The sequence below is a fragment of the Pseudophryne corroboree genome, chromosome 8, assembly GCF_028390025.1.
Source record: "Pseudophryne corroboree isolate aPseCor3 chromosome 8, aPseCor3.hap2, whole genome shotgun sequence".
Classification (NCBI taxonomy): domain Eukaryota; kingdom Metazoa; phylum Chordata; class Amphibia; order Anura; family Myobatrachidae; genus Pseudophryne; species Pseudophryne corroboree.
Window position 1 is genome coordinate 95,094,421 of NC_086451.1, and position 27,801 is coordinate 95,122,221.

A 27,801-nucleotide genomic window follows, 5' to 3' on the forward strand; every position below is an offset into this window, starting at 1 on the left:
TAGTCTTTCTTAAAGTGCCCATGTCTCCTGTGGAGCCCGTCTATTCCCCATGGTCCTTACGGAGTCCCAGCATCCTCTAGGACGTTAGAGAAAAGAAGATTTTCTCTTCCAATATAGTAAGCTCTAATAACCGGTAGGGCTATTACAAAGGGCTTAAAAAGTGGTGTACTGTATTACAAAATGTATTTGTGAAAGATTAGGATCAGAAGTGGGGATGGTCAAAGGTCCTGAAAAACAACTGGATCATTATGCCACCTGTACTGCATGATCATGCCCCCAACCTACTGTACTGTGCTACATTTGACAAGGAAAGCTATGAGGAGATAAGAAAATATGAGGAAAGGGGGTGGGGGGGGGGGGGGGGGGGGAGTGGTGACTGCACTGAAAGTTTAGAGCTAAAAGCTGTCTTACTAGGAACTTCATCGTCATTACTACATTTTTATTTTTTTAATACATCATACAATATGTCTCTAAGACAAAATAAAAAATATATGGTTAGCGTTCCTTTACATTTCTTTAAGTGTGCCTTAAAGGTAATCGCTTGTAGTTGTATTGGAGAACTGGACTTTGGACGTTGGTCAACTGTTTTCCATTGGAAGAGAAGATATTCTGGTTTCATTAATACAGTACAGCCGCTCTGACTTGCATTAAAAATGTAAAATATCCAGAGAAAAGAGGATGGTGGAGAAGAGTAAGTTGCACCCACTTGTTTTTCTGGACATATAAAGAATAACACTCATAAATTGGCCATAATTAATCTTTAACAGTGCAGGTACAGTATCAGTAGACAGTCAGGGGTTTTCCTAATGGTGAACTACAACTCCCAATATCTTCAATGAGAAAGGGTGATGGAATCCTTCAGCATGGTTTAGACCAGTGGTTCCCGTACTTGGTCCTCAAGGCACCCAACCAGTCCAGGTTTTAAAGGATATCCATGCTTAAGTACAGATGGTATACTCAAAACTGACAGAGGTACTACTTAAATCACCTGTGTTCAAGCATGGCTATCCTTAAAACCTGCACTCTAAGGGTGCCTAGAGGAGAGAGTTTGGGAACCTTTGGTTTAGAGAAAAGGTAGCAAGCTAATGCAAAGAGCGGAAGCTATGGGCATGGTTATCTGTTGTAGTTGCATGGAGCAATATGGAAGCTTGTGTAGCAATAAACAGGAGCAATGATATACACAGATAACTGCGGCATGTATATTTAATCTGTGAAATATTCTATGGTATATGAATATATTAATCACAGCTGTCCATGCACAATACACATTTGCTTTTATTGTAACATGTTTAGAAGATGCCGTGCAACACATTGTATATGTGTGGGTAACGTATGTGCCTCTTCTTAAGCTTTCACTGTAACATGATGCTACCACACCCTGTCCCAACCATAGTCACTAGTAGCACTGTTCTAGATACTGGAAGTATGCAGTCATACTTGGTACTGATTAATACTGTATCGCAACTGAGCCTGGGAAGGCTCACCACTGGAATACAACTCAATACGTAGGGGGGGTTTTGTTCTTTTTAGTAGCTATATTTACAAAATACCAATACAAAAAACATATTCTGTTAGAAAAAATTCCACCAACTCTTCATTTCTGCCACTCTGGCTGGGCAGAGGTTAGAAGTTAGGGTCAGCAGCAATGGGTTCTGCTCAGTAGTACTGTATTTGTGCGTGTCAAATCCATTATCTGTCTTTCCTTTCTTCATGGCGGAGGCATCTGCTGGCAGCGGGCAGGACTTGGTGGCAGGCGGGCTGCAGCGCTTTGTTCTGTTCTGAAGCTGTAATCATACTGTGGAAAGACACAATGGAAAAGATTGTTATGAATACTGGTTACTGTGAGGCAAAGAACTAAACAAAGTTTCAGATGTTTTGGCCAAGGTTAAAACAATATCTGAACACTGCCATCTTGTGGTCAATTTTAAAACTGCAGGTCTCCAACTGAAAATCGGTGGTTGCTTATGGAAGACTTGTCATTGTAAATGTCCAAGAACTCCCGTGAAATTATTTTGTTGTTTTTTGCTTAACATGTGTGCTAACCTGCAATACACAGATCAATAATTTTAAAATGCAGATTATGGACACCTTCACTTTTAAACACATTAAAAACATTAGAGTTTGATGCTGGTTTTTGCATGCATTTTTATATTGCAGTTTAGAAATACATGGAAACGCAATAACGGGGAGGAAGCAGCATTTAGACTCAACTTAAATGCAACGAAAAAACACAAATAAGTATTGTCTAATTTTGGTACAGTGATTGTTATTGTCACAAGACCTGGGTATATAGGGGCGATTTTACACCACACTGACTAATGAGAGCTACTCTTTGTGATTACCAGGAATGACTTCACACAGATTAGACCGTTTAACAGGCCAATTCTTAACCATATCCCCTTCCTGGTACAGTTATATTTAAAAAAAGCAAAAACAAAACAAACCCATGAGAAGAAAACCGTAAAAGAATATTTTAATTCACATGAAAAACAACCAAAATGGTCTAAATCCCTTACACAAGAAAGAACAGAACCCTCATATTATGTACAGCCCTACTAATATGAGAGTAAGATACCAGGACAGAGGCACACACTGTACAGTTTAGTGAGATTGATGAGACTGATACATGATAGTGCAGTGTAATGATGTGCGCTCATACGCCTATCCTTTTAAGCCACATGATAAGACACCTGGTGCGACTCAGACACTCTGTTATAGGTAGCAAAACCCTTGCTTGAGAACTTTTTCCTGAATTTTACATCTTAATTCACTAATAATGTACTAAATACAGTGTACAGGATTACTATTTTTTCTTGTAGAAGTACTGGTACGGATGTGTCCTTATACAACATTGCTGCAAAATGATCATTGCTGCCAAAAACGCATCTTAGGCGCAACACGTTGCGTTTAGGACACACAAGGAGACTGTGCTGATTAATCTGATATGCAATACTTGCATATCTGTGTGCGACAGACTCTGAATCTCAGGGGCATTTTAACAAAGGAGGGGGTCCGCATGCACCTCTGGGTGGGCCCCCTCCTCTGTACAACGCAGTAGTGTCCGGCACTGTACCGGAGTCGACTGCGTATGCGCAGGTCTCCAGAAACATGGCGCCCGCCATGTTCCGGAAACCAATTTGACTACTGCGCATGCGTGGCGGCCATTTTGGCTGCGATTTTTACAGCGAATGCAGCTCCCGACGCTGGACTCTGGAAATGTAACTATTAAAATAGGAGTGCAATGTGTGCGGAGTGGGCCCTCTGTGGACCCAGGGGCCCGTGTGCATCGCACAAATTGCAGCCATTAGAAAAACACCAATGCTGAATCTGTATATGAAGTGCTACAATGTCGCAGTCACAGCTATGCCCATATCAAGTTCCTTTATGCTCTGTATATAGACTCAGTCACACACAATATACAAGTGTCATATCAAATGAATCAGCACAGTCTCCTGATGCGTACTAGTCACATCACATTGTGTCTAAGACACATTTTCAGCAGAAAAAATATATCTATATAGCAAATGCTAAACACTGGAGAGATCAGAGGTATCTCATAAATTCAACAAAGTACTGCAGTACCTTAAACCTCAATGGGGAATGAAGTATGCACCAATTTATCTGGCACTTTACCGCTTGATTTTTTTTTTTATGCCAGAGACTGATCCCTCCCTGACCGCCTATATTTGTACATGCATGGACCAGTAGTGTGCATATGCAGTTAGGTAAGCCAGGTCCGAACCCAGCAGCAAAGTGATGGTGTAAGCAATTTTACTACTGTTCTTTGCTGGAGTGCGTACTTATTGGAGTCAGTACTGTGGCAAGATAATTTTGATAAATAGTCCCGAAAATCATTACTAAATGCCATGATATGCAGCAATAAGGAGTTAAACATTTTGAGGACCCACTGCTTCTAATGATAAATAGGTTCCATAACATTTTACTACCTAAAACAATATCCTTTTGTAAATGGAACAAATCCGCACAACATTTATTTTCTTAAGCACACGAATGCTTCTGTGAATTACCTTGCTGAACTCATATCTCCATAACTAGTCACAAATCCCAGTAACGTTTGTGAGGCAAAAAAACTAAACAAAACATGTATACACCCACTAGAGAACTATCACATGTTGTGAGGAAAGGCCCAATTACTGTATAACATAACAAGAAATGGGGGGAGTAAGGCTTTCTGATAGTCAGGGCGAGAATGCAGACAACATGAATACATGGCAATCCCTTCTAAAAAAATGTATACGATTGGCATAATATGGCACGAAAACCCCCAAAAAGAAACAAGCTATAAGATATTTGCTCCACTATTAGTGCGTAGTCTAGATTTACTTCATTTAACCACTTCACTTGTCCTAAGCACTGCAGGGGTTCAAATGGAAGGGAGGACGGGGGTAAAATTATCTAAAATTCCCCATTTATAGTTGGTGCTGCTTAGACATGGTAGGGGTAGTTTGATGACAACATGTCATCATGTAAGGATGCAATGTCATTTAGCCCCAATTCCCTTCTAGGCAAAACACTGTAGTCATTTTTACAAACCAGGAAAATTGAGAGAGAGCATTTAAAGTGCTCTGTCTCTTCAATCTTGGCACCCAGATTCTGAGGAGTGCACTTGTTTGATAGGAAGGAGTGCCATCTATTAAATTATTTGGCTCCAGAAAAATAATTCTCTGGTGATCGTAAGAGAACACCCCCGTACTGTAGAAATCGTTACAATGTACAGGGATGGAGGAAACGATCTTCAATCCTGGGTCAGTAAACTCAGGGGCAATTTTATTTGAAAGTGGAAAAAGTCTACTCTTTCAAATGATGTCACCTGGTGCTCAATTAACCTATTAACACTACAGTTTTTTCACCAGTATGCTGCCCTGGGCTTTCTGGCTTATGCTGTTTTTTTGTGGTGCCACACCCTGCATCTGGATATAGCGCTAGGGACCCCAAATATACAGAGAGGCCTTGACGCGGCTTTGGGGCTTATTCATACATTTGCACAAATATATGTAACCGAGATCTCTGAATTCTAATATTGTGTGGGATTTAAATCTGGTTAATGTTATCATTCAGGGTGCTGGGGGAAACAAATGCCTTTTTTATCTTGCTTAGAAATACCCCTCCCTTTCAAGCACCTGAATGATATCACTAGGCTAATTGAGCACCTGCCACTATATATGTCTGTTGTGAGAGGCAGAGAGGTTCCTGCATTAGGAGGAGGTGCAGGCCCTGACATGCCATATGGAGCATTATGGGGTTGCTCCAAGATAGGTAGCTCTTAGCTTAGATATATTTAAGTAAGGAGCCATTATCATGTGGCTCCTTGCTGGTTAATCATAGACCCAGATTGGGGTAATGGAGGTGTGGGGTATGGTGCCCCTGGACTTGGTGAGTTGGATGGCTTTAGTGTGGCATACCTTTACATTCTATTAACACTTATAACTTACTAATTTCTTTAACACTATTTCTCCATTTTAATTACATCTCATTTTTGTATCACCCTCTTTATAGCTTCGGCTTCCTAACACTAATTTATTAACATTATAGTTTTTTCACCGGAATGCTGCCCTTGTCTTTCTGGCTTATGCTGGTATTTTGGGGTGCCACACCCTGCACATAGCGCTAGGGACCCCAAATATACAGAGAGGCCTTGACGCGGCTTTTGGGCTTATTCATACAGTTGCGCAAATATATGTAACCGAGATCTCTGAATTCTAATATTGTGTGGGATTTAAATCTGGTTACTGTTATCATTCAGGGGTGGTCTTCAGTTTGCCGGCTGTCGGGATCCCGGCGCACAGTATACCAGCGCCAGAATCTCGACAGCCAGCATACCGACACCTTTTCTCCCTCTTTGGGGTCCACGACCCCCCTGGAGGGAGAATAGATAGCGTGGCGCGCGTAGCGAGCTCGCAAGGGGCTCAATTGCGCTCGCCCAGCTGTCGGTATGCTGGCGACGGGATTTTTCTTGCTTTGAAATACCTCTCCTTTTCAAGCACCTGAATGATATCACTAGGCTAATTGAGCACCTGCCACTATATATACTAGTAGAGCTGACAGAAGAGGGAGGGCACTTATCGTGTGGCATTTACCCCATCCTGGTACCTACACACTCATGGGAACCCACATTTGAAAGAGGAGAGTCCCCGTCTTTCAAACAATGTGCCCACCTGGTAGTTACACCTTATACTACAGAAAGTGCTAGGAAATCTAAAGACAAGATCTTCTTAAACTTCACATCAATTGATTGTCCTTAGCAGGACTTTCTTTCACAATGTTAATGTTATATTTTGTGTGTTTTCTATGCCACTGTCCCTCTTTTCTTCTCCCCCTCCCCTTCTTCTCCCTATGTGTCCACCCCGGTATGTTTTGTATCCGTTTTTCGGCGGCTGTAGATATTATGGTTACTGCGCAGGTTTTCAGGTTTTCCCAGTTCATTTGATGCATGGCTAGTTTGAGTGTCGGCACGTGGAATGTGGGAGGGATCAACTCCCCAGCTAAACGCAGAAAGATTTTGCTCTATCTTCGGAAGGTGGGGATGGATGTTGTTTTCATTCAGGAATCTCACCTTATGCCAAATGAGGTGGTAAAACTGAACACTATGGGTTGGTCTGTGGTAGCCTCTTCCTCCTTCTCTTCTAAGGCTAGGGGAGTGATTATTTTAGCACGGCACACGGTCCCTATCTCTGTCCATGCGATTTTAGATGACACTCAGGGTCGGTATGTACTGGCCGATGTCACATTGTATGCATCCAGGTTCCTACTTTGTAATATTTATGCCCCCAATCAGTACTCTAAGCAATTTTATACGAACATGTTCACTAAACTACTCTGAAATTCCCATAATCCTGGATGGAGATTTTAATTTATATTCCTCTCCAACCTTGGATAAATCCGCCCCCCCCTCGCGCTCCCCCCTCATTACCACGTATTGGTATCCCATATATTTGCTCGCAGTTGTCCTTAGTGGATGTGTGGCATGCTACCCATTAGAAAGGGAATTTACATGCCTCTCAGCTGCGCACCACACGTTCTCGAGGATTGATTATCTGCTGTTATCTGACTCCTTTTTCTCAAAAGTGTCTGACTCTAAAATTGAGGATATCTGTATTTCGGACCATGCTTTATGCTGGATGAAATTGATGCTCCTCTCAGAAAAATCCCCTTTTCGCTCCTGGCACTTCCCCTCTCGTTTAAGTGGCTCTCTGAAATTCCGCTCCTCATTAGATGCAGCGTGGCTGGATTATCATACGCACAATGGAGAAACTCTGAGCGATGATCCTGCTCTTTTCTGGCAGGCGTCAAAATCAGTTATTAGGGGGCACATTATGTCCTATAGTAAAAAAAGGGATTTAGATTTAAACTCACAATATTTGGAAGCCCAGGCGGCTCTTACTCACTCTTTTCAGGAATTTAAATCCTCCCCCTCCCCTTCTACTAGGGAACGGTACCTTACACAAAAAACACTGTTTGATACCCTCCTTTCTCAAATGGAAGCTAAATATTCAATTTCAAGAGACTGTGGCATTTACAGATATGGCAACAAGTCTGGCAAACTGTTATCCCGTTTGTTAAAAGGCAGACACCCTAAAGTGGTCATTCACTCTCTGTTCACCCAAGGTGGGGACAGAGTACGGACCTCGGCCGAGATTGCTGAGGTGCTACAGTCTTTTTATACCACTCTTTATGCACGTCCTGTTATTAACCAGACCCACAAGTCCAGCTTTTGGTCTTCTACTGATCTGCCTCAAATGTCAGAGTCGCACTGTACCTCTCTTCTTGCACCTATCACCACTGAGGAAGTTTCTTTAGCAATAGCTGGACTGAAGACTGGGAAGACTCCGGGCCCTGACGGTTTCGCCAATGACTACTATAAAATTCTATCTACTAGACTGTGCGAACCTCTTTCTGTATTATTTAATTCTTTTATGCAGGGTGCTTCCTTGCCCCAATATTTTAATTCCGCAGTCATAAAGGTTATCCAGAAGCCCGGCCGGGATTCTGAGTCTCCCAGTACTTATCGTCCGATCTCCCTTCTAAACACGGATTATAAATTGTTCACTAAAATCCTCTCTAATAGACTCAAATTCATAATCCCTGATATAGTTCATACAGACCAGACTGGATTTGTCTGGGGTCGGCAATCAGTGAGCAATATCCGAAAGGTCTTGACTGTTATGCAGGCCTTTCAGCTTTCCAAACCCACTGACACTAATGTATTATTGTCACTTGATGCCGAAAAGGCGTTCGACCTGGTCACCTGGGACCATCTGTATGAAACGCTCCACCGCTTTGGTGCACCTGAGGACTTTGTCTCTCTTATTTCCCGATTATATGAATCTCCCTCGACTCAAGTCTTGGGGAATGGTATCCTCTCATCCCCTTTTCTTATCCAGAGTGGCACACGTCAGGGCTGCACCATGTCACCTTTATTATTTGCCTTAGCTTTAGAACCCCTAGCTGTTTCCCTGAGAAATTCTCCCAGATTTACAGGCATAAAAATAATGGACACCACGGTAAAATTATCACTGTATGCTGACGACATGCTTCTATTTATTTCTCATCCTGATACGTCCATCCCTGCGATTGTCTCCCTGATTGAACAATTTGGTTCCTTTGCGGGATACAAAATTAATATATCTAAATCCAAGCTTCTCCTCCTTTCAGGAGACTCTTCCCTCTTTCCATTACACCCGGTCCTGTCCCGATTTCCAGTGGCTCGAGATAGTCTTAGATATTTAGGGGTTCAGATCCCTACTTCCCTCCCGGACCTATATGCGGTTAATTTTGGTCCTATTTTGTCCAAGGTGTCTAAAATCCTCACAGACTTGGCGTCTCTGCCCTTGTCTCTTATGGGTCGCGCAGAAGTTATTAAATCTGTTTGTTTTTCCCAAGATTGCTTATTTCCTTCTTATGCTCCCTATTGCCCTTGTTGAGAAAGATGTCCTTTTTCTTAAACAGTGTTTCACTAGATTTCTATGGGCAGGTAAACGACCAAGAGTCCCCTACGCTAGGTTGCAGCTATTACGTGAAGAGGGAGGTATGGGAATCCCGTATCCTGTCCTATTTAGTAGAGCAGCGATGTACCGGTATATCACAGACTGGCTTTGGGGCAGATCAGTATTTACGAACTTGCCGTATTCCATCCTTTCTCCCCTGCTGCACTCTTACACACCCCAAACTCCCGTCTCCCATCTGAGATAAAACATAATATTTTATTTTGGCATACATATCGAGCATGGCAGGCCACTCACACTAAAGCCCAGAGAAAACCTGACACCTCTCTTCACACTACGTTTTGGGGTAACCCATGTTTCCTTCCTGGCCTTGATAATGCTCATTTTTTGAGTTGGAGAGAAAAGGGGATCGCAGCTATTAGAGACATATACGACCCAGGAGGCAACGCAGTGCTTTCTTTCTCTGATATCCAGATAAAATTCGGTATTTCCCACCGGGAATTTTTTATGTACTTGCAGGCTAGACACTTTGCTCAATCCCAATCTCACCCAATGATTTCTGAGGCTACCACAGACCCGCTGCGCACCTTAATGGTGCTTACTAAAGATTGTCCTTACCATCTTAGTTACTTCAGAAACACCTTTAGGGTCTCATGTAGAGACCGGCTCATGAATTCCGCGCTGTCTTCATGGTCCAGAGATGTCCCCAATATGGGATCGTGCGCTGAATTGTTAAAGATAACATTTTACCCACTTTTAGGTTCTTATACTCTGCCTCTTTGCGAGAGGTTCACTTGAAGACGCTCCAAAGGGCATATATAGCGCCTAATCAGAGGGCACACATGGTCCCAGACGACACTGGCTGTTGCATCAAATGTACTGCGCAGAGTGCCACCTTGTACCACAATATGTGGTCTTGCCGGAAAATATCTAAGTTTTGGTACAAGGTGGTCGCTTATCTCAACACAGTATTTAACTTACGGTTAATAAAATGCCCGAGGGCTTGTTTGCTACTTGATTTTAGGGAGTGGTCTCTTGGGCCTGAAGATAGAGATATTGTTCCGGTACTCTCTGTTATCCTGACAATTGCCAAGAAACAAATTCTTAATAATTGGATCAAACCGTCCACCCCTTCTTTGATGGCTGTGAAACACATGACCCTCCGGATTATTTATTTTGATAGGCGTGCTACTCTTCCTGATATTGAATTGGGGGTCAGGCGGTTTGCCAAGAAGTGGGAGAAGTATATTGATACTCTAGACCCGGATGTACAGTCGTTCATCTATAAACTTTTTGAGACCACAACATGGTATCTATATAGACAAATCGATAGGGCCTCTTGACAACCTAGGCCCATGTACTGTTCCTTTGGGACCTCCTGCTGTTTTCTTAGGAAATGCAATTATATTAATTTTAATACCCCATGCTGTATGTTTAGTCTGATGCCATATGGGTACTGAACCTTCTCTTTGGTTAGAATGGCTAACCGTGCCTGAATTACTTCTTTAATATTTTTACTTAAGACTTCTTTGGCCGCTACTCATTCATGATATGATTATACTTGTATTGTTTCCCCCATTTGTTTCTCCCCCCCCCCCCCCCCCCCCCCCCCCCCCCCCTCCTGTCTGTCTTCTTTACTGACCTCTCGGGTATACTGATGTCCTGTGAATCCTCAGGTAGAATTGTATGCTTAGCCTTAGATATATGGTGATTTCTTACGCTGAGACGCACGTCGGTAATGTCTTCATCATCTCCTAGACCTCATGTAGGTTACGATTGTTTATCCTTTACCTCTTACTCAAGCCTACAATTACCGACTATGTATCTGTGATTTCACTGATGTGGCTTAAAAGCACTTTACGATGGATTATTGTAACTATACCAGTTTCTCTCCGGTTTTTGGTATGTCTGTATCATGAATGTCTTCCCTGTTCTTGTATTTCTATAAAAAATCTAATAAAAATTGTTGAATTTAAAAAAAAAAACTTCACATCAATAAATTTTTAAAAATAGTATGGCTTGTTGGGCTACTAGATTACTGCTACACATTCTATGCATTTCATTGAAACACACAAAAAGAAAAAAAGAAACAAATGCATAATTTTAACTGCAGCTTTTGTAATGAAAACCAATGTGTGGAATCCGTTTTTATTGCTGTTTTGGAAAGATGGATTAATGCCGAAACCTTAGACACGCATGAATGGGACAGCTAAATACGCAGCTCAGGTGCAGCTAGAGCGCACGCACGCCTTGCTGCACTGAGAGTGCAGTCCGCTGCAGATGTATCCACAATGATCGTGGCTACTTCTGTACAATGGATTTGTGGTGGCGACCAGAAAGCATCAAATAACAATAATATATATATATATATATATATATATATATATATATATATATATACACACACACACGATTAAAAAAATAAATAAACACTTTTTGGCATATTAGGAAGATTGACGTGCCTCTGTGAGGTGAAATTATCAAAATAATGTTATTTTTTTTTAAATTCAGTCTGGAAAAAAAATAAATACAGATGTCTCCTAATACACTATTGCAGTGGTCATGCCAAACGGTATCCGGATGATAGGTCAACAGCGCCTAGACAGACAGTCAATAGGTCGGCACCATATGGTCGACATGTAGTAGGGTTGACAGATACAAAAGGTCGACATGACAATGGTTACAAGTTTTTTGTGGGGTTTTCACAGATTTTTCAACTTGTGTTTGATTTACTATCCACTTGGACGGCAAAAGGGAATAATAACCATGTTCGAAGTGTGGCAAGCGGAGCAAGCCTGCAAGAGTATACAGTATGTTTGCACTAACTGTGGTCCGCTGTACTGCACTGATTAAGGTGATATACAACACTTATATATCTATTTGCCACGGAGTCTGACCCTGTATACGAAGTTGCAGCTGCAGATTTTTCCATGCTAACTTTTGTTGTGCTTTGTATACATATTCAGTCGCACAGACACAATTAATCAGTGCAGTCTCGTGACGGATTTTGAAGCATCCGGTTGCAAATAAGTAGTATTTCGGGAGAAAAAGATGCACAAAAGATGCTTGGCGCATGCTGAGTCGAATGGGTCCTGGTGTTAACGCCACATGGAGCAATGAGGCTGATTTACCCACAATCTAGAAAATTATGTCTCTCTCTACAGATACTATGAGAAGAATTTTCAGCAATATAATGGGAGAAATAAGATTAACTTTAGCAGATTTAGGTTTGGAGCTCCAGATAACTGAAAATAAAAATATCCAGAAAGCATTTTTGAGGGAAAAACAAAATAAATAAAATACATAGAAATGTGTTTTTTTGTTAAATAGATAATGCCAGGGTAGCATAAGCACCATTCATTAATGGGAACCTGCTAAAACTATTAAAAGAGCTCTACAAATAACCCCCCGTAACAACCAGCAAGAATCCATGGTGAATAGAAGTAAATCTCACTCTGTACAACATGTTCATTTACCTTTTATGAGCAAAGATTTTCTGCAGTGGGATTCTAGCCCTAAAAAAAAAGCACTTTTAATAAAATGTCATTCATTGATTTACCAAACGCAAAGATAAATCAGATTTATTTTCCAGTATGGAGCTTTCTCTGCTTTCATAAACCAATTTCTTCAATGTGAATTTCCACACATAATTATCAAGTCTAATCGCTGCCCCATAAATGATAAATCCTTAACAGAATACTATTGGCTGATCCCGGAGTGAAAACCCTGTAGCAGGACCGCCCGCCGTCCTTATCTAGCACGGAGAGAAGCAGAGTAATCTCAGCTTTAGTAAATTCTTGCTGGCGGCAGTAAAACATGTATGTGGACCTGCTCTGAACTTCAGTTCTAAAGAGAATACTTAGAGTAAATCGGTGCTGTGCGCACTTCAGATGATGTACTCTATCTGGGGAAGCTATTGGAGTGATGGTGTAAGTGGCATAAAGGTTGATTACATACGTGAACCACTGGTTGGAAGCAGTGGGTTGCATTATTAGTGCTCACTCTAGGGCAAGGTTTTTCAACCACTGTGCCGTGGCAACACTAGTGTGCGCTGAGTAGTCTCCAGGTGTGCCGCCATAGAAGCACAGCCAGGCCCGTCAGTGTTTTGCCGCTACTGAGGCCCTAGAACGATCAATACTGGTGGGGTTAGTGGTTGCAGAGCCAGTTCTAATTTTGGTCCCGGGAGGTGTTGGGCTCTTCTGGCTTTCTCAGATGTGGCTCAGGCGTTACCTATGGAGAAGCTGCAACATGACATCCTAGGACACGCAACTGCACCATGCATCACCATTATATCTGAATGTGCCTTGTCAATATTAAGATCTTGTTCAGTGTGCCGTGAGTTGTAAAAGGTTGAAAATCTCTGCTGTAGGGCAAGGTGCTGGTCACTGAGGTGGGCACATTTTAATTCTGAAGGGGAAAAAATGATAATAACCCCCCCTATGCCCCTTATAGGACTCTCAGAAATCCCCATATGCCATTAGATCACCCCACATGCCCCTTCATTGTACATTAAATGCCCCCACATGCCCATCTCTGGTCTCCACCTTCCAGTGCCATGAGCAATAGGGGTGTCTGGAGCCAAATATATGATGTGATGAGGAGTAGACCGGGTATCTGCTGCAGCAGCTGTAGTTTCAAAATGGGTATAGAATGTAGTACAGATCTGGGACTCAGGGTCGACAGTCAACACATTAGGTCGACAGCGAGTAGGCTGACACAAAAAATAAATCGACACAGCCATTAGGTCGACATGGAGAAAGGTCGACATGAGTTTTGTAATTTCTTTGGTGTCGTTTTCTTCGTAAAGTTACCGGGAACCCCAATTAGTGCACCGTGTCCCCTCGCTTCGGGCAAGGTGCCTCGCTCCGCTACCGCTGTGCTTGGCACAGGTTACCGTTCCCAATTGTAGTCCACGTGGATCGTAAAGTATGACAAAGTTCACAAAAAAAATATAAAAAACGGATGTCGAACTTTTTCCATGTCGACCTAATGGCAGTGTCGACCTATTTCTGGTGTCGACCAATAGGCACTGACCTAAGGTGTGTCGACCTAAGTGCTGTTGACCCAGAGTCCGGATACCTGTAGTACTGTCCCCTGTAGCACTCAGTGTTGAGTGTGATTGTCTGTTTTACACATACAACTGTTTTAACATTTGTCGCACAAAGAGAAACACAATTGTGTTTGTACAAATACCATATATTTGGTTACAAGTCCAATAAACAATAGTCAGCAGGTTATTAGCGTCAGGTGATAGAAGAGTCTATTAGAGAGCACCCTTGCGTAATCTAACTGGTTTGGGTAAGTGTGGCAGGTGAGGTGCCCTCCGATTTCACTGGGTACGCTATATACAGGCTTATTGTGAGGTCCTGGAGAGTTCTTCCTTTTCCACTGATTGGTGTGAGACAAAAAAACCCCCAAAAAAACAGAATTCCCTTGAAAAAGGAATTCAGCCGACTGTCTATGGTAAGTGCAGAGCCGGCGCTACCACTAGGCAGCTTTAGGCAGCTGCCTATGGGCGGCGACCACTGGAGGGCGGCACTGCACAGTGAATGAAACAACGCTTACTTTATCACAACCAAGCTCCTCCTATTCTTTTAGAAACGAGGAGCAGCGAAGGATGTTGTGGGCGCTCCCAGCAAGTCTGTCTTTGTTGAACGTCAGTTACTATGAGTCCTGTTCCTGCAATCTGCCGCCCCACACCTCCGCGATAGCAACACCCGGCACAGCTATATTCAGGCTGCTGCCGCAGTTCACATGTGCTCCCAAGTCCCACAAATTACAAGCTGACACTGCAGCTCCCCCCGCGATTGGCTCCCGCATGATGCCCGCTCCGGCACTCCATCCCCCCTGAGATTGGGCTCCCGAATCAGTCACCTGCTCGGGTGGCGCATCTTGTTACCCGCTCGCTTCCCCCGGACCCCCCCCCCCCCCCCCCCACACACACCGCGCGCGCAATTATGCTCCTGCTCCCGAATGTTACCTGCTGCCTACCCGAGTACCCCCCCCTCCGGCATCTTTTCACTAGCCCCCCCCCCCCCCCGCAATTGGGCTCCCGCATGTTACCCGTTGCCTTCCCCCTCCTCCTGCATCTTGTCATCAGTCCCCCCCCGCACGCGCCAATTGGGCTCCCGCACCTTACCCGCTGCCTCTCCCCCACTGCCGCTGTTCACGATGACTGCAGCTGCACCTGGGTGGGGGTCCTGTTCCACTGCCGTCGCTGTCAGCGTGTCACCAGCCGCCCACTGTGACCCGCTTGCCTCCAGTGAGACCTGCGCCGACTCACAGGTGGCTATTTGATGTTTTTTTTAATACATGTGACTCCTCATAAAGACTCAGAGTGCCGCTGTTCCTTTCTTCAATAGTGTGTATATGTATATATTATATATATTATATATATATATATATATATATATATATACATTTATAATATATATATATAATATATAGTTCCAAAGGTCCTGCACTCCAATAATAGAAAGAATAGCCGCTGATGCCCGCACAATTCCATATACGTCAAAGGTTTGGCACTCGGCGTAATAAACGCAGTAGACAGATTACAACAACGTTTCAGTGCTTTACCACTATCCTCAGGTTACCTTGTAATCTGTCTACTGCATTTATTACGCTGAGTATATATACTGTACACAGATCCAGCGCTTTCCTTAGGCAGCTTTAAGCAGCGGCCCCTGAGGGGGCAGACCCACTCTCCTCTCCCCATCCGAGGAGGATGACAATGGCTGTGAAACTTGTAGGAAGCCAACTTTACATCTGGGGGACTGGACAGTTGGTATTGGGGTGTGTGTGGGGAAGGGGGGGGGGGGGGGAGAAGGAGGGGGGGGGGTGGCAGTAAGCAGATGGTTTGCCTAGGGTGCTCAGAAACCTTGCACCGGCCCTGGGTAAGTGTTCATTAGTCCTGGCCTGTGAGTGTCTGCTGTTGCCCAGGACATGTGGGGTCAATCAGAAGAAAGTAAAGTAGATCAAGGGGAACAGCTGATTACATGGAGCCTCCAGGAAATAGACAGGGAGCATCCCCCCCCCCATACAAAATAGAAGGAACGTGGCATCCTGCTAAAACTGTTTAGCAGGAACACTAGATCTTATAATCTAAGAGGCGTGAGAACCACTTGATAATTAAGGTGGCTGCTGGTGGGGAATGTCTGTGTGGCTACTGTAAAACAGAAGCATTATCAGCTACCAATAATAAATCTTAATTGCCAACTCTCCTGAACTTTCAGACAGACTCATGAATTTTTGTGGAGTCCCATAGACCCCCAGAAGTGTTGCACACCCTCACACATCCCACACATTTCCTAGTGAAATTGTGTGATCACAGAATCACCCTCCATACGTGCGGTATTGCATTGTGGGGGTGGGGACTAATGGTGCAATTTGCATCTCACACCCCTTTCCTAGTGGCTACCTCCAATATTGGCAGGTACAGAATGTTATAAACCAGCCATTGGCAACTGGCATTTCTGTGCAGCTAGTATGGTATGGCTGGCATGAGAAGAAATGGAGACATGAAACATGATCTGAATCAGTATATGAAGTGCTATAATGCAGCAGCATTTTTTTCATGTCAAGTTCAGTTGTTCTTTGTATACAGATTCAGACTCAGTCGTACACAGATATACAAGTGGCACATATCAAATTAATCAACACAATCTTGTGAGGATGATTTGTTGCATCAATTTGCAAATAAGATGCATATTTGTGCAAAAAAGTCATTTGGCGCAGCTCATTTGAGTCAAGGGTCTCACACCACATGGTGTATGGAGGCTGGGTGTATGAGGACACATCTGTACATTTGTGACTATACTGGATGGCGTTGCATCTCATGCTATTACTATGCAATTTCTCTTTATTGTGAAAATCTACTCTTTTGTATGATCTAGTGAATCATCCATGTTATGAAGTTTATCCTACAATCTTTTCCTGCGCACTTGATGCCATCTTCCAGCAAAATCTGCAGAGTATAGACAAATAACTGAACACTGTACTTCAATGTGAGTAATGTATAGAAAGAAAAATAAATTTCTCCTGCAGCTCAGAGCTTAAACTAGCAGAGGCTAAACTGAATCATGACAATCATTGGCTGTAAGGTCGAATAATGCATTCAAGAGATAACTTGTGGAAGGTTACTGATACAGACAGACCAGAGGGTAATAACCAAGTGAGATCAGAGAGACATGAGCAACAATAAGCTTATTAATTGATTAATTGAGTACTGTTCAAATATTTTGCAAAAAAAAAATCCTAATACTCATGAAGGGCATTTGGATGCATTATGGAAACGGCATGAAAGATCCAATTTAAACTGTAAGGGGGAGACTCAATTAGCCATGGTATTTATCATGCAGCTAAAGCACGGAACTATTGATTTATTAGTTTCTTAGGCTGTAGGGAAAATCTGTGTTAAGTGACCGCTCTGGGGCTTAACTGAATAGCTCAAATTTGAACTTTAGCCACGAGGTTAAAACTGAATCTACCCCTAAGCTTTTCTCTTGAGGAAAATATGCTAAATTAGACTTCAAAAAGTAAAGGACATGCAGGAGCACATAAATGCAATGCTAGAGAAAGAAGTGCAACTTCAGTCGATGGGAGAGGACATAAAGTGTAGCCATGTAGTAGCCAAATACTGCTTAATGGTATGGAAATAAAATCCTCAAGCACAAATTGTACTAAACGGGTTATAGACGAACACCAGCATAGAGATTCATTCATACTCCTCAACATGGAAAGTGACACTGGAATGGCCCTTAATACCCCAGACATAAAGTCACATTACAAGGAAATACAAGCATGTTTTAGATGCAAAAAAAAAGGACACCTGAACAATAATTGCTGAATATGGAAAGCATAAAAATAGATTTCCCAAAATAATCCAAGCAGTAAGCTTAAAAAAATAAAAATAAAAAAAATGATATATATATATATATATATACATACATACATACACACACACACACACACACACACTCGTTGATTCATGCACAAATCAAACAAGACACATGACGACTGATAAGGTGCATACACACTTGCCGAGAAAATAAGCGACATCGCTCATTTTCACCCTTCCTGAGCAAAGTCACTTACTTTCTCGGCAAGTGTGTATGCCGCAGCAGACCAGCGATGAGCGGCCCCGTGGGTTGTTAACGACCCTCGCTGTCGGTCATGAAGGCAGCTCAATTTAGACTGTCGTCCAAGAGCTGCCTGCATGGCCCGGCCGCTGCGTGACGTCACTAAATGATATGAACGTCTTATCGCTCAGTGTGTATGCCAGGCCGCCGGGAGGGGGAAACACAAGGCAACGTCGCTCATAGAGCACATTGCCTAGTGTGTACCCACCTTTAGAAACATTTTCACAGAACTTGACCTGCATCAAATAATTCATCCTGCAGATGGTAACGATATTATTCATAAACTAATGGGAACAACCTGGCAATGCCAGTAAAGAATGTGCTCTCTACTCCCAGCTTGGAAGGTGTCTAAAGGACTCATCATCAAATTCCAAAGTTTATTTTCATGGATGGAGCGAAGGTGATAGCCAGAGCCGAAGCAGATGAACAACTGTATATACTCAACAACGCTAAATAACAGGTAAGACTAAGTGCACTTAGAAACAATAAATGTAACTGATATGTGGCACAGACGGGAAATGCATAGGCATCATCGTACAAAAGGCTCTCATATCAACCTGCAAATATGACTGATGCATAAATACAGCAATCACCTAAATAAATAAGAATAGAGCATCAGGGCCACTATATGTCACACCCATTGACCATGGAATTACCCACACCAAAAGACCACTCATATAATATGACTTTTACAGCCGACTATTCAAGATACGCAGTTACTTATCTAATGAAGAACAAAGATGGACAAGACGAAAGATACAGTGGTCTTGAGGGGTTGGGGCTGAAAACAGCGGTCGGGATGCCAACGGTCAAAAATAAAAAAAATAAGATTTTACTTACCGATAAATCTATTTCTCATAGTCCGTAGTGGATGCTGGGGACTCCGTCAGGACCATGGGGAATAGCGGCTCCGCAGGAGACAGGGCACAAAAGCAAGCTTTTAGGATCACATGGTGTGTACTGGCTCCTCCCCCTATGACCCTCCTCCAAGCCTCAGTTAGGTACTGTGCCCGGACGAGCGTACACAATAAGGAAGGATCTTGAATCCCGGGTAAGACTCATACCAGCCACACCAATCACACCGTACAACTTGTGATTTGAACCCAGTTAACAGTATGATAACAATGAAGTAGCCTCTAAAAAAGATGGCTCACAACAATAATAACCCGATTTTTTGTAACAATAACTATGTACAAGTAATGCAGACAATCCGCACTTGGGATGGGCGCCCAGCATCCACTACGGACTATGAGAAATAGATTTATCGGTAAGTAAAATCTTATTTTCTCTAACGTCCTAGTGGATGCTGGGGACTCCGTCAGGACCATGGGGATTATACCAAAGCTCCCAAACTGGCGGGAGAGTGCGGATGACTCTGCAGCACCGAATGAGAGAACTCCAGGTCCTCCTCAGCCAGGGTATCAAATTTGTAGAATTTTGCAAACGTGTTTGCCCCTGACCAAGTAGCTGCTCGGCAAAGTTGTAAAGCCGAGACCCCTCGGACAGCCGCCCAAGATGAGCCCACCTTCCTTGTGGAATGGGCATTTACAGATTTTGGCTGTGGCAGGCCTGCCACAGAATGTGCAAGCTGAATTGTACTACAAATCCAACGAGCAATAGTCTGCTTAGAAGCAGGAGCACCCAGCTTTTTGGGTGCCTACAATATAAACAGCAAGTCAGACTTTCTGACTCCAGCCGTCCTGGAATTATATATATATATATATATATATATATATATATATATATATATATATATTTTCAGGGCCCTGACAACGTCTAGCAACTTGGAGTCCTCCAAGTCCCTAGTAGCCGCAGGCACCACAATAGGTTGTTTCAGGTGAAACGCTGACACCACCTTAGGAAGAAACTGGGGACGAGTCCGCAGTTCTGCCCTGTCCGAATGGAAAATCAAATATGGGCTTTTGTAAGACAAAGCCGCCAATTTTGACAATCGCCTGGCCGAGGCCAGGGCCAACAGCATGGTCACTTTCCATGTGAGATATTTCAAATCCACAGATTTGAGTGGTTCAAACCAATATGATTTGAGGAATCCCAACACTACGTTGAGATCCCACGGTGCCACTGGAGGCACACAAGGGCTGTATATGCAATACTCCCTTGACAAACGTCTGGACTTCAGGAACTGAAGCCAATTCTTTCTGGAAGAAAATCTATAGGGCCGAAACTTGAACCTTAATGGACCCCAATTTGAGGCTCATAGACACTCCTGTTTGCAGGAAGTGCAGAAATCGACCTAGTTGAAATTTTTTTTTGTGGGGCCTTCCTGGCCTCACCCACGCAACATATTTTTACCACATGTGGTGATAACGTTGTGCGGTCACCTCCTTCCTGGCTTTGACCAGGGTAGGTATGACCTCTTCCGGAATGCCTTTTCCCTTAGGATCCGGCGTTCAAACCGCCATGCCGTCAAACGCAGTCGCGGTAAGTCTTGGAACAGACAAGGTCCCTGCTGGAGCAGGTCCTTTCTTAAAGGCCGATGCCATGGTTCCTCTTGGAACAGACATGGTACTTGCTGAAAGCAAATCCCTTCTTAGCTCCCTAGGCCATTAGTCCTCTGTGAGCATCTCTTGAAGTTCCGGTTACCAAGTCCCTCTTGGCCAATCCGGAGCCACGAGTATAGTTCTTACTCCTCTATGTCTTATAATTCTCAATACCTTGGTTATGAGAAGCAGAGGAGGGAACACATACACCGACTGTTACACCCACGGTGTTACCAGGACGTCCACAGCTATCGCCTGAAGGTCTCGTGACCTGGCGCAATACCTGTCCCATTTTTTGTTCGGGCGGGACGCCATCATGTCCACCTTTGGTCTTTCCCAACGGTTCACAATCATGCGGAAAACTTCCCGATGAAGTTCCCACTCTCCCGGGTGGAGGTCGTGCCTGCTGAGGAAGTCTGCTTCCCAGTCGTCCACTCCCGGAATGAACACTGCTGACAGTGCTATCACATGATTTTCCGCCTAGCGAAAAATCCTTGCAGTTTTGCCACTGCCCTCCTGCTTCTTGTGCCGCCCTTTCTGTTTATGTGGGCGACTGCCGTGATGTTATCCCACTGGATCAATACCGGCTGACCTTGAAGCAGAGGTCTTGCTAAGCTTAGAGCATTATAAATTTGCTCTTAGCTCCAGTATATTTATGTGGAGAGAATTCTCCAGACTTGATCACACTCCTTGTGTGACTGCTCCCCAGCCTCTCAGGCTGGCCTCCGTGGTCACCAGCATCCAATCCTGAATGCCGAATCTGCGGCCCTCTAGAAGATGAGCACTCTGTAATCACCACAGGAGAGACACCCTTGTCCTTGGATATAGGGTTATCCGCTGATGCATCTGAAGATGCGATCCGGACCATTTGTCCAGCAGATCCCACTGAAGAGTTCTTGCGTGAAATCTGCCGAATGGAAGCGCTTCGTAATAAGCCACCATTTTTACCAGGACTCTTGTGCAATGATGCACTGACACTTTTCCTGGTTTTAGGAGGATCCCGATTAGCTCGGATAACTCCCTGGCTTTCTCCTCTGGGAGAAACACCTTTTCCTGGACTGTGTCCAGAATCATCCCTAGGACCAGCAGACGTGTCGTCGGAACAACTGCGGTTTTGGAATATTTAGAATCCACCCGTGCTGTCGTAGAACTACTTGAGATAGTGCTACTCCGACCTCCAACTGTTCTCTGGACCTTGTTCTTATCAGGAGGTCGTCCATTTTCTTTGAAGACGAATCCTCCTTTCGGTCATTACCTTGGTAAGGACCCGGGGTGCCTTGGACAATCCAACGGCATCGTCTTGAAACTGATAGTGACAGTTCTGTACCACGAACCTGAGGTACCCTTGGTGAGAAAAGGCAAATTTTGGGACATGGAGGTAAGCATCCCTGATGTCCCGGGACACCATATAGTCCCCTTGTTCTTTGCTATCACTGCTCTGAGTGACTCCATCTGGATTTGAACCCTTGCAAGTGTTCAAATTTTTCAGATTTAGAATAGGTCTCACCTAGCCTTCAGTACCACCATATAGTGTGGAGTAATACCCCTTTCCTTGTTGTCGGAGGGGTAATTTTATTATCACCTGCTGGGAATACAGCTTGTGAATTGTTTTCAATACTGCCTCCCTGTCGGAGGGAGACATTGGTACAGCAGACTACAGGAACCTGCGAGGGGGGAAACCTCTCGACATTCCAATCTGTACCCCTTGGATACTACTTGTAGGATCCAGGGGTCCTGTACGGTCCCAGCGTCATGCTGAGAACTTGGTAGAAGCGGTGGAGGGCTTCTGTTCCTGGGAATGGGCTGCCTGCTGCAGTCTTCTTCCCTTTCCTCTATCCCTGGGCAGATATGACTCTTATAGGGACGAAAGGACTGAGGCTGAAAAGACGGTGTCTTTTTCTGCAGAGATGTGACTTAGGGTAAAAAACGGTGGATTTTCCAGCAGTTGCCCTGGCCACCAGGTCCCATGGACCGACCCCAAATAACTCCTCCCCTTTATACGGCAATACATCTTTGTGCCGTTTGGAATCTGCATCACCTGACCACTGTCGTGTCCATAAACATCTTCTTGCAGATATGGACATCGCATTTACTCTTGATGCCAGAGTGCAAATATCCCTCTGCGCATCTCGCATATATAGAAATGCATCCTTTAAATGCTCTATAGTCAATAAAATACTGTCCCTGTCAAAGGTATCAATATTTTTAGTCAGGGAATCCGACCAAGCCACCTCAGCTCTGCACATCCAGGCTGAGGCGATCGCTGGTCGCAGTATAACACCAGCATGTGTGTGTATACTTTTTAGGATATTTTTCAGCCTCCTATCAGCTGGCTCCTTAAGTACGGCCCTATCCGTAGATGGTACCGCCACTTGTTCTGATAAGCGTGTGAGCGCCTTATCCACCCTGAGGGGTGTTTCCCACCGCGCCTTAACTTCTGGCGGGAAAGGGTATACCGCCAATAATTTTCTATCGGGGGAAACCCACGCATCATCACACACTTCATTTAATTTATCTGATTCAGGAAAAACTACAGGTAGTTTTTTCACCTCACACATAATACCCTTTTTTGTGGTACTTGGAGTATCAGAAATATGTAACACCTCCTTCATTGCCCTTAACGTGTGGCCCTAAAAGAAAATACGTTTGTTTCTTCACCGTCGACACTGAAATCAGTGTCCGTGTCTGGGTCTGTGTCGACCGACTGAGGTAAATGGGCATTTTACAGCCCCTGACGGTGTTTGAGACGCCTGGACAGATACTAATTTGTTCGCCGGCCCTCTCATGTCGTCAACCGGCTTGCAGCGTGTTGACATTGTCACGTAATTTCCATAAATAAGCCATCCATTCCGGTGTCGACTCCCTAGAGAGTGACATCACCATTACAGGCAATTTGCTCCGCCTCCTCACCAATATTTTCCTCATACATGTCGACACACACGTACCGACATACAGCACACACATAGGGAATGCTCTGATAGAGGACAGGACCCACTAGCCCTTTGGGGAGACAGAGGGAGAGTTTGCCAGCACACACCAAAACGCTATAATTATCCAGGGACAACCTTTATATAAGTGTTCCTTTTATAGCATTTTAATATATATACATATCGCCAAATCAGTGCCCCCCCTCTCTGTTTTAACCCTGTTTCTGTAGTGCAGTGCAGGGGAGATCATGGGAGCCTTCCCACCAGCCTTTCTGTGAGGGAAAATGGCGCTGTGTGCTGAGGAGAATAGGCCCCGCCCCCTTTTCGGCGGGCTTCTTCTCCGGAGTTTTAGATATCTGGCAGGGGTTAAATACATCCATATAGCCTCAAGGGCTATATGTGATGTATTTTTCGCCATACAGGTATTATACATTGCTGCCCAGGGCGCCCCCCCCCAGCGCCCTGCACCCTCCGTGACCGCTGTGTGAAGTGTGCTGACAACAATGGCGCACAGCTGCAGTGCTGTGCGCTACCTGATGAAGACTGAGAGTCTTCTGCCGCCTGGTTCCGGACCTCTTCATCTTCAGCATCTGCAAGGGGGGTCGGCGGCGCGGCTCCGGGACGAACCCCAGGGCGAGCCCTGTGTTCCGACTCCCTCTGGAGCTATGTCCAGTAGCCTAAGAATCCAATCCATCCTGCACGCAGGTGAGTTGAAAATCTCTCCCCTAAGTCCCTCGATGCAGTGAGCCTGTTGCCAGCAGGACTCACTGAAAATAAAGAACCTAAAAACTTTTTCTAAGCAACTCTTTAAGAGAGCCACCTAGATTGCACCCTTCTCGGCCGGGCACAAAAACCTTACTGAGGCTTGGAGGAGGGTCATAGGGGGAGGAGCCAGTACACACCATGTGATCCTAAAAGCTTGCTTTTGTGCCCTGTCTCCTGCGGAGCCGCTATTCCCCATGGTCCTGACGGAGTCCCCAGCATCCACTAGGACGTTAGAGAAAAATGTTTAGACTCCCAACAGGGGTCGAATAAGTATGTAAACCCTCCCCTCTAACTGCAGCCTAAACCTACCCCTCCCTCCCACACAGCCTAATCCTAATCATCCCCGGTGGTGCTTAAACTTAACCCCCCCTGCAGCCTAACCATCCTCGGGGGTGCCTACCCCCCCCCCCCCCCTCCTTCCCCGCAGCCTAACCCCCCTTTGGTGGTGCCTAAACCTAACCCCCACCCGCAGCCTAAACCGGCCCAGCAGTCACTCATTCGGGATCACGGCTGTCGGGATTGTGATCTCATATGGGATGCCGGCGTTCAGAGCAGTGTTGGGATTTCAGTGAAATCCACTCACATTTCAAAGTGGCAATAATGGTAGATTTACAGGACAGAACATAGAAAACTTCTCAAGACAACATGGCATAAAGCTTTAAAAGAGTGCCACGTCCACCAGAACAAAATGGGGTAGCTGAAAGGAAGAACAGATCATATCATCAGTGCATGCTAGCAGACTCTGGTTTCTGTAAAAAAAACTACTGGGGTGAAGAAGCAATAAGTCCTACTTGCATGCAGATTATTCTACAGAGAAACCCAGATGAACTCTAACATAAAACACATCAGACTTGTTGGGAGCAAAGCACTTGTTTATAACCAATAAGTGGAAGGGACTCTTGTTGGATACAGTCTTCTTGTGCGTATAAGAACAATGGAGAGTGATGTGTAAAGCCTACCTGTTTAAGGATTCACATTCCCTGGTGCAGCTTTAATACACCAAACTGCTTTGTTGCCAAGTGTTAAGAACTACCACACTATGGCCCTCATTCCGAGTTGTTCGCTCGTTGCCGAGTTTCGCTATATTGCGATTAGACGCTTACTGCGCATGCGCTTAGTTATTTTACACAAAAGTTAGGTATTATACTCACGGCATAACGAGGATTTTTCATCGTTCTGGTGATCGGAGTGTGATTGACAGGAAGTGGGTGTTTCTGGGCGGAAACTGGCCGTTTTATGGCGTGTGCGGAAAAACGCTACCGTTTCTGGGAAAAACGCGGGAGTGGCTGGAGAAACGGGGGGAGTGTCTGGGCGAACGCTGGGTGTGTTTGTGTCGTCAAACCAGGAACGAAACTGACTGAACTGATCGCAGTGGCAGAGTAAGTCCCGAGCTACTCAGAAACTGCAAAGAAATTTCTATTCGCAATTATGCGAATCTTTCGTTCGCAATTCTGCAAAGCTAAGATTCACTCCCAGTAGGCGACGGCTTAGCGTGTGCAATGCTGCTAAAAGCAGCTAGCGAGCGAACAACTCGGAATGAGGGCCTATGGGCGGTAGTCAAATGATTTATAGCTTGGGAGCCCTCGATAGTGAGCTTATACCACACCCGTCAGCAGAAACAGAACATGTGTGGAAGGGGGGGGGGGGGGGGGGGGGGGAGGAGGAATTGAATCCCGCCCTATATTTGTCTCTCTTTGTCTGTTTGTATGGTAAAGCAATTCAGAAGGATTTGTCAGCAAGGAATACAGGGAATCTATGTAAAGATTCTAAATATTGTTTCCTCCCCAGATTGGGATGACATTCTCTCTCTTATAAGTTACTATGGAGACTATCATTATCATATGTGATTTCACTCATACTATATCTTTCTACATTTATACAGTGAATGTTCCAAGGTTTTTCATTTTCCTTTTTCTTTTTACACTGAAAAAAAAAATCTCAATACCACTCCACTTTTTGGTTGTTCGACATGCAAATTGTCAGACTGTACTGAGAGATGAATGCAGTGCTCTGCTTTCTAGAAGATACAGTATAAAAAAATAAAAATAAAAATAAGAATTTACTTACCGATAATTCTATTTCTCGTAGTCCGTAGTGGATGCTGGGAACTCCGTAAGGACCATGGGGAATAGCGGCTCCGCAGGAGACTGGGCACAAAAAGTAAAAGCTTTAGACTAGCTGGTGTGCACTGGCTCCTCCCCCTATGACCCTCCTCCAAGCCTCAGTTAAGATACTGTGCCCGGACGAGCGTACATAATAAGGAAGGATCTTGAATCCCGGGTAAGACTCATACCAGCCACACCAATCACACCGTACAACTCGTGATCTGAACCCAGTTAACAGTATGATAACCGTAGGAGCCTCTGAAAAGATGGCTTCCAACAATAAACAACCCGATTTGTTTGTAACTATATACAAGTATTGCAGACAATCCGCACTTGGGATGGGCGCCCAGCATCCACTACGGACTACGAGAAATAGAATTATCGGTAAGTAAATTCTTATTTTCTCTGACGTCCTAGTGGATGCTGGGAACTCCGTAAGGACCATGGGGATTATACCAAAGCTCCCAAACGGGCGGGAGAGTGCGGATGACTCTGCAGCACCGAATGAGAGAACTCCAGGTCCTCCTCAGCCAGGGTATCAAATTTGTAGAACTTAGCAAACGTGTTTGCCCCTGACCAAGTAGCTGCTCGGCAAAGTTGTAAAGCCGAGACCCCTCGGGCAGCCGCCCAAGATGAGCCCACCTTCCTTGTGGAATGGGCTTTTACAGATTTTGGCTGTGGCAGGCCTGCCACAGAATGTGCAAGTTGAATTGTACTACAAATCCAACGAGCAATCGTCTGCTTAGAAGCAGGAGCACCCAGCTTGTTGGGTGCATACAGTATAAACAGCGAGTCAGATTTTCTGACTCCAGCCGTCCTGGAAACATATATTTTCAGGGCCCTGACTACGTCCAGCAACTTGGAGTCCTCCAAGTCCCTAGTAGCCACAGGTACCACAATAGGTTGATTCATGTGAAACGCTGAAACCACCTTAGGGAGAAATTGAGGACGAGTCCTCAATTCCGCCCTATCCGAATGAAATATCAGGTAAGGGCTTTTATAGGATAAAGCCGCCAATTCTGATACGCGCCTGGCTGAAGCCAGAGCCAACAGCATTACCACTTTCCATGTGAGATATTTCAAATCCACTGTGGCAAGTAGTTCAAACCAATGTGATTTTAGGAACCCTAAAACTACATTGAGATCCCAAGGTGCCACTGGGGGCACAAAAGGAGGCTGTATATGCAGTACCCCTTTGACAAACGTCTGAACTTCAGGCAGTGAAGCCAGTTCTTTCTGGAAGAAGATCGACAGGGCCGAAATTTGAACCTTAATGGATCCTAATTTTAGGCCCATAGACAATCCTGCTTGCAGGAAATGTAGGAAACGACCCAGTTGAAATTCCTCCGTAGGGGCCTTCTTGGCCTCACACCACGCAACATATTTTCGCCAAATGCGAT

The 27,801-nt window shown here is 44.5% G+C and overlaps 1 protein-coding gene across 7 annotated transcripts in view; it reads right to left on the reverse strand.

The window, feature by feature from the left end:
* Positions 1–418: 418 nt before the first annotated feature.
* The window catches only part of MVB12B (multivesicular body subunit 12B), a 431,719-nt gene continuing 404,336 nt past the window's right edge, over positions 419–27,801 (reverse strand). For 6 of the 7 annotated variants that reach the window (XM_063936805.1, XM_063936806.1, XM_063936809.1 and 3 more), the window contains one exon: positions 419–1,795. In XM_063936805.1, the coding sequence (XP_063792875.1) occupies positions 1,709–1,795 (87 nt within the window). In that variant the 3' untranslated portion in view covers positions 419–1,708. Of the gene's footprint in view, positions 1,796–12,439; positions 12,479–27,801 lie in introns of all 7 variants that reach the window. The other variant, XM_063936808.1, reaches the window with a different exon arrangement.